The sequence below is a fragment of the Chelonia mydas genome, chromosome 4, assembly GCF_015237465.2.
Source record: "Chelonia mydas isolate rCheMyd1 chromosome 4, rCheMyd1.pri.v2, whole genome shotgun sequence".
Taxonomy (NCBI): domain Eukaryota; kingdom Metazoa; phylum Chordata; order Testudines; family Cheloniidae; genus Chelonia; species Chelonia mydas.
This window is the reverse complement of record NC_057852.1, coordinates 114,841,135-114,849,518: the sequence shown is the minus strand read 5'-3', so window position 1 is coordinate 114,849,518 and position 8,384 is coordinate 114,841,135. Positions and strand designations below refer to the sequence as shown.

The window sequence follows — 8,384 nt, the reverse complement described above, 5'->3', positions numbered from 1 at the left end:
GCTATTTGAATCAGAGAGGCTTTGAGGCAACACTGTGACAATGATTACCAGTAATGTCTTTCTGTACAGCACTCTGCCATGCTTCTCTTGCCACCTTGCATGAGAATCCTGACTATTCCTGACCAGGATTTGTAGGCAGCAAGTGATCAAATTGCCACTATGTGTTACTACCAGCAGCAACCACCATGTGTAGGAGACAAATAAAGTTTTATTATATACCAATTAACACACATACAAAAGGCTTGGTGGGAAGGGAAATGACAGTGTAGGGCAGCGTATGCTGTCAGAGCTGTCTGTATGTCCAGCTATCATTTTGGAAGTTCTACAAAGGGGTGGAGTAAACAGGGTACTGAGACATTCTGGGAAGTTGCAAAGAATGTATGGGAGGAGTTTGGGGGGGGGCATGGAAAGCAGTTCTGTATAGGCTGCAGGGGGGAGCGAGTATGCATGTGTTCTGCCTGGAGCGTGAATTGGGACTTCAACATCTCTGTTCACTCCTCCATCACCTTTATCATCCGCTCCTGGCCCTTTAAAATGTGCTCCTCACTCGCCTTTCTATTCTACACTTTTGCTTCAGGGTCTCTCTCCATTCCCTGTGTTCTCTTTTTTTAGGCCTCTGAGGATTGGAGTGCCTCTCGGAACATGTCCTCCTTGCTCTGCCTTGGCTGCTTGCTTATCTGGTAGAGGCACCCCACCATTGTGTAGGGGGTTCCCCTGAAGGCCACATCTGCAGAAGCACAAGGAACAGTACACAGAAGCATGCTAATTAGTTCACACAGAGCGTTGAATTATTATGGTAAAATACATCTTTTAATATATTAATCACTTTCTCACTGTCCTTTGGCAAGGGCATATTGTGGTGAACACACTAAACATGGTGAATTCAGCCCAGGTGGGGATTGGATGTTCAAGATGGGGCAAAGGGTCTAAGTGTTTGTTTTTTTTAAGGGTATCAGTGCAGGTGACTAGGAACAATATTGTAAATTCTGTCACCAATTTCCATGCAGGGGTCAATCCTCTCACTCCTGAGGGTAAGCAAGGATGTAAGGGTGCATCTGCTGCATGCATGTGGCTTCAGACTGGGTCTCTACACTGCTTGCCTGTGTGCTGCTTTGGTCCCTGCACAAGGCATGGCTGATTGGCACAGGAAAGTTTCCTGCAACAGAGGAAGAAACAAGCAGCTCTGCCAAAGAACCTTCAGCAGAAGATTGGTAAGTAGCTCCAGGAAAATTTCCTTCAGATCTCTCTGGAGGATTCCTGTGAAATCGCCGTGTGCATTAACACACTGTTCTGCCGCACGGCTTTGCTACACAGGGGAATGTGGAGCACACTCAAACACAGCTAGTCTTGTACATTTCTATCCCTTCACCCACTTCTAGAATACACAGAGCAAAGGACAACTACACTGCATATGAGTTAACCGAGCAGCATCAACTCAAAAAGATCAGGGCTCTCCTCTGTTGCATCATGCCCACTAGAGACTGACTGCTGGGACTGGCTAGACCCCTCCACAGTGGAAAAGAGGTCCTGACTTCCTGTGCTGCCAGACAACCCTGCCGTGTGCTCTGCATCATCCTCCAGCTTGACCTCCTCATCCACAATTTCGTTAGGGCCACTGTCCGCTGCCTCCAGCCCCGACGAAGTATCCACAGCGTTCTTGGCAGCGGAGGTGGGGTCTCTGCTGAGGATGGCTCCTTATAAAAGCGGCAGGTCTTTGTCAAAGTACCAATACCATTTGCATCCCTTGCCTTCTGGTATGCCTTCCTCAGCTCCTTTATCTTCACACTGTGCTGCTACGTGACTCGTTTGTAAACCCTTATCACACGAGCCATGAGAAATCTGCCCATAGAAAGCTAAGTTCCTACAGCTGGAGCGGAGCTGGGACTGCACACACACTCCCCATACACTCAGCAGATCCACCGGGTCCTGTGTAGTCTAAGCAGGAGAACATTTGCTGCGTGGAACTGCCATGGTCAGCTGGAAAGATGTGATATGAGCGGTTCACACCGAGCAAACAGGAAGTGAAATTTCAAAAATTCCTGGACCTTTAAAAGGGGAGGGGCAGAAGCTTGTGTACCTGTGAGCAGGGCAGTAGAGTTTGAACTGCTGACCCAGGGCGATCAGGATGGGCATTGTGGGACACCTCCTGGAGGCCATTTACAGTGACATAATCAAGCTTGGTGTCTACACTGACACTTTGTTGATATAACTGTCACAAAAAGCTCTGCGTCTCTTGATGAAGTGGTTTGATTTTGTCAGCAGAGCAGGAGAGTTTTGTCGGCAGAAGTGCCATTGAAGTGTGCACACCTCCAGTTTTGTCAGCAAAACCTGACTTTTCTCGACAAACCTGTATAGTGTAGACAAGGCCTAAAACTTTTAATGTAAGATTCAGAGGGGCAGTTATCCCCTAGAGAGCAAAATCTGATGGATTTTACCAATGGTTTTGGATTAGTCATATCTGTTTTTTACATAGCATCAAACAGCCCTTTTTAATCACTAAAAAGAAGCTGACAAGGCTACCTTAATTCTATACATATTTCAATAAGGTTTGGCCTTGAAAGGGATTAATCACTTCCACTAACGCATCATCATAAATGGTAAAGCCTACAAAAATAAAAGGAGTACTTGTGGCACCTTAGAGACTAACCAATTTATTTGAGCGTAAGCTTTCGTGAGCTACAGCTCACTTCATCGGAGCTGTAGCTCACGAAAGCTTATGCTCAAATAAATTGGTTAGTCTCCAAGGTGCCACAAGTACTCCTTTTTATTTTTGCGAATACAGACTAACATGGCTGCTACTCTAAAGCCTACAAAGGATTTCATTTATCCACTTATATACCCTTTCACTTGTTTCCTCTAGGTAGCTATTAATCATCTTCCCACTTTCAAAACCAACATGAAAAATGTATAATTTTGGGCAAAGGTGGAACAGATAGGAGGTGATGAGCATGGCACATTTCTTGACTGGCCTTTAGGAGGGAGAATAACTTTTTTTCCCTCTTTACCTCGGCAATTGGCAACTTACATGGCAACAGGCAATCTGCCCCATTTCCCTTCTCGGAATGTTGTCCTACCATACCACAGAACATTGTCTGTTTGATCTGACAGGGAAGTATTTCAATTTTCACCATTTTGGGAATTATCTTTGCATAGTTTTACTGACATCTTCCACTTTGTGTTCTTTCCCTAGCGCAGCAAACTCAGTTTTCACCTTTTTTTAAATGCCAGAAGCGATGCTTTTTTGCTTGCTCTGGATCACTGCCTTTGTACTCCCTGACAACACACACATTCTCTCTTATTCAGCCAAGACAATATTGTTAATTTATTATTTTATCTCCTATTTAAAGAGGCAATTGCTGGTTCAATACTGAATATGGCCCCCCTCCCTAAAACCCCCCTTCTGATCCTGAGGGCCATACCTCTACTCTCTCCATTTGAAAAATAACGTAGACTATCCAGGCCTGACTGTACATAGACGATTTTAATAATGAATCACATGAAAAACTCAGGTAATACAACTGAAAACTGAGTAATGACACCTTACATTCAACTTTGGATAATCTCACATTATTTTCCAGAAATGAAACAGACCCTAGCATCTTGTTGGTTTAACTCTTATACTATACTTCGTACATAGATTTCACTGATCAGTCACACATTTACAATCCATTTTTAATACTGCTTTAAAAACAAAGACACAATGCAGCATTTTCCCATTAATTCAGATTTTAGAGAAACAAACATGGCACAAGCAGAACATTCATTGACAAATGTACAGGTTTGGCTGTAGACAATCTGTAGGCCCAAACAGAAAAACCAGTGAAGAACTGTCAGCATATTACATTCTATCCTTTGATTGTTGAAGTTATAACACCATAAGAAGGGGGAAAATGTTGCTACACAATACTTGAGAACAATTCAAAACCACCCCTGGGGTTGGAAATGAGGGAGTTATGCAAATCTTGGGTGTTTCCCAGAAACCAAGTTTGACTATACTATAACCACCTCCCCTAGGCAGTGAGTGGAATGTTTGAACTAATATTCCCTGATGCTGACATTATTTTCACTCTGTACTGCTCTCTTACAGAAAGATTTGGAACAAATCAACAGGTGTCTAACCTCCACAGCTCCCTATCCTATAAGCCCAGAAGGCCCTAAACTCAGCAGAACTGATGTGATACAGCTCATAGGAGACAGGACACAGGGGGGCTACTCAAAGGGACTTTGCACTCCTTATGTGCCATGGAGACTTTTCTATGATGCCTCTCTTTGCAGTAGTGCATGCGTGCACATCTAGGCTGTGGCAAGAGAGGAGCTAATGGAGCCATATGTCATGGCACCTTCACCTAGAGAGGATGTAGGAGCCCTAGTTGCTAGTACTATAAAAGCCCCTTAGTTGTGAAGGGAGGTTTCACCTGACCCCTCTCTGATCCTCTGTCCAAGCTTCATTTATGCATGCTTTGTATGCATGGCAGGAGAGTGGTGAACAACATTTGGGTCTTAATGAGGTGCTAAAAGAACCGTCATAGCTGAGCTCAAAATGAGATTGCTGGTGGTTGCATTCAATTACTGAAGGGTTAAACCTTGCTTCAGAAGTTCAGTAAAACTGATATCAGGATGCCAATGCAGTCTTAATTGATCAAAGGTCAACATTATCAAGGATTAATGCCTACCAAGTGCTTAGAAGATGAACAGCATGAAGTATTAATTTTAATTGTTATTAAGAGCCCATTTATAACAACCTAACTCAAGTGGAGTAGTACCTTACTCTGAGAACAAGCCCAGCTTGTGAAGTAAGGTACCCCTCAAGTTGAGTAAAAGGGCTCGACTCTCCCACCATTCTATCAGTCGGGAAAGGAAGACCTCTGTGCTCGAACTGAGATTTTAAATGTTCGTATTGTTCACTAACCCAGCAGCACGGGCTTTGGCGATTTTTTTTTTTTTTTTAACTTCAAGAACCCGTGTAGCAAAAAATAAAATAAATCCAAGAAACAAAGACAAACAAAACCACACACAGGCTGCACGCAAGAGCTATGCAGTTTCAAGTACTTTCTTTAAGGAAACATATTGGTGTAGTTTTTCCCCCTAAAGATTTGATTAGCCCTAAAAGATTCTCCATTGGCATAATCCTGATTCATTACACTTTTCTTTAGCAGCGGAACAGTCTGATTGTCCATGATACTCCAATGTATAATTTGGGTAATAACTCCACTGACAACAGTAGCTACCCAGTGTAAAATCTGGTATGGAGAACGAGAGCATTCTTTCCTATTACCCAGCAATGAAGTTGCTCTGTTGGGTAATTAAGTTCTAGTAATGGTTAATATGGGCAGTATGTACACAAATATACAAATCACAGTATATCGCATTTAGAGAAACAAGGTGGGTGAGGTAATATCTTTTATTGGATCAACTTCTATTGGTGAGACACAAGTTTTTGAGTTTACACAGAGCTCTTCTTCAAGTCTGGGAAATGTGCTCAGTGTATCACAGCTAAATACAATCAAAATGAAGCAGCCAGTTAACATGTCTTCAGTCATGGGCAGGGGGGAGGGAGGAGAAGGAAGGGAGGAGGGACTATAGATTATTGCTCCCCCCCCCCTCCTTCTTTCCTTCCCCTATAACTGGATAGGTGGTAACTGGCCACCTCACCTTGAATAGTCCCTTGAAATATGTGTTAACTACTTATGCTAAACAATCTGTTCCACCTTGTATTTAGCAGTGACACTGGGTATGTCCACATTGCAATCCGACAGCTGTGATTGGTGTGTGCCACCTGACTCCGGCTCACGGGGCTTGGACTAAGAGACTGTTTAACTGCGGTGTAGATGTTTGAGCTCAGATTGCAGTCCGAGCTCTGGGACCCTCTCACCTCACAGGGCCCTAGAGACCAGGTTCCAGCCTGAGCCCAACGTCTACACTGCAATTAACCAGCCCCATAGCCTGAGCCCAAGTCAGCTACCATGGACCAACTGCAGTACCCTCTGAGTACATTTCCCAGACCTGAAGACAAACTCTGTGTAAACTGGAAAGGTCATCTCTCTCTCCCTGCAACAGAAGTTGGCCTAATAAAAGCCATTACCTCACTCACCTTGTCTCTCTCATACCCTGGATCCAAAATGGCGACTACAACAACAGCATACAGTATAGATTATTTGGCAAACATCTTTTTAAAATCATAACATTATTTTAGGTTATGATTAAAAACATATTAGGTTAAAACCAAAATATCCTCACCGAGGCAAACATCTGAGAACAACTTTTTAAAAATAAAATATACATGTCAAATTTACAATTTTAGTATTGTGCAAAATTGCTCATAGAGAAACATGGCTCACCCTAAAAGATTGTACATGCTCACTGTGGACTTATCCCCAAAGACTGCTAATTATGGGATTTATTATTTTATTTAGAACGTGCTTATCCCTATAGTACCTAGGCACTTAAGGAATTAAAGGAAAATAATTGAAAAATATTAAAAAGTGAGCCATAACTTGCCTAAAAAACACTAAGAATCAGGAAGAGTAAACGTCACAAACCAGAAACCCCTGCTATTTTCCTATCATGAAATTAAATGAACATTGGGTAACATTTTTAAAAGCACCTAAAAGACTTAGGAGCCTAAGCCCCATTTTCAAAACTAACTTAGGCACTTCAGAGCATTAGTCCCATAGGCCTTCAGTGAGACTTTGGCTCCTAAATCACTTTTGAAAATAGGACTTGTGCTTTTAAAAAAATGTTACTATTGTTAAAGTCTGGGCAGCTCAATGTTTGATTACTTTTTCTTCTCCTGTACCTATCTCCCCGGAGCCCACTATTCAGAATATGTGGAGTTTTTGTTTTCAGAACAAATGCTTCACTGTTATTTGCTTTAAACAACAGAAACGCAGTGCCAGCAATCTAGCGCTCTTGCTAGTATTTGTGGGATGGAGGGAGGAAGCACGTCAGTAATTATGGAAACAAATTGCAGTTTCTGTCTTCTGGAGACAGTGGGAGCGAGAGAGGTTCTTATGAGGAACAGCAGCTAAAATTAAAAATGAAGATGGAAAAAATACCACGATAGTGTCCCTTTCATTTTGAAGTGCAATTTTAAAAGCCTATTGGGAAAAGCTGAGAAATAAAACTTACCTCTCCTTCTCTTCGCATCCACTGACTCACACCCAATCTCTGCCACTAGCATATAGGTCCACCCATGCAAGCTGGCATGTTGATCAGCCAGTCCTTGCTCAGGATCCCTCCACCCAGTTCCCACTGCCAATCCAGTTTCCCTCTCCTAGTCCTGATCCCATCCCCCTCCATCCACCTGATGATCCACTCCACACGTTTCCTGGAAACTCTGGGTCTTGTTCCCACCAGATATCACTGTACCTCATATATCAACTTCCCAGATTTACTTTATGCCCATATTCTCCTGGATTAAAAAACAAAAACAAAACAACCGCCCCCCCAACATACACAGGGGTATTAATAACACAAATGCTGAACTGTTAGAATGATCACATGCTTTCGAAACCAGCAGAGCATATAGTTATCTTTTTTCCATAAAAAGAACACTGAATGCTTAGATTATTCTGTTTTTAGTTTCACCATTCTCCAGTGTAGAAGAGAAGTTATGTTCTTGTTCTTCACTTGATTTCATTTCTGATGAAAACTGGCTCATCTCCCGCCCTTCTAAAGTCACTTTATTCCTTTTGGCAAATGCCTGGCTGATTTCATTAATGGTCTTATTTTTTGTTTCAGGCAGGACAAAAAACAGATAAGTAGCTCCAGCAAGGCAGATGACAGCAAACACCAGGAAACAAAATGTCTGCAGTCCAGCCTGTGAACAGAAAACAAATGAAACCAACATTACAGATACTAGAGAGGCAAGAATCTTATGATTAGAAGTAATTCTTGGGAACTGTTTGAAAGAAAGTACATTAAACATACAGAACAGCAGCCTGGGTGAATTGCATTTATATTGAGAGACCTGGAGCAATTTTTTGACAAAGTACAATAGTAGGCTGCATTAATTGCAAGCCAGCAGAGCAAGTCATTACCAGTTTAAACATGCTAATTTTTCAGTTACTTCATGAGGAAGGGAGGGTACAAAGAGCTTCCTCCAACCTTCTCCAGGGCCCTTACTTTGAGCTCCTGATCTGGCCCTTGAGGAGCACAGGATTGCAATCAAGATGCTCTTGAGTCATGTTGCACTCTAAAGCAGGTGATGGAGGAGTCACTCACATGACTTCAATGGGACCTGAGGCTGCTCACCACTTCTGAAAATCAGGCCAGTTACTTAGGTGCCTAAATATGGATTTCAACATCTAGGTTTGAAAATGCTGGCCAATATTTTTAGTAGCACCCCTTTGTACTTAGGTTAGCACAATATTAAGAATCTGTCA

The 8,384-nt window shown here is 42.5% G+C and overlaps 1 protein-coding gene across 2 annotated transcripts in view; it reads right to left on the bottom strand.

The window, feature by feature from the left end:
- Window positions 1-3,462: 3,462 nt before the first annotated feature.
- The window catches only part of SLC2A9 (solute carrier family 2 member 9), a 168,978-nt gene continuing 164,056 nt past the window's right edge, over window positions 3,463-8,384 (bottom strand). For both annotated transcript variants that reach the window (XM_037898063.2, XM_043544649.1), the window contains one exon: window positions 3,463-7,819. In XM_037898063.2, the coding sequence (XP_037753991.1) occupies window positions 7,562-7,819 (258 nt within the window). In that variant the 3' untranslated portion in view covers window positions 3,463-7,561. The remainder of the gene's footprint in view (window positions 7,820-8,384) is intronic.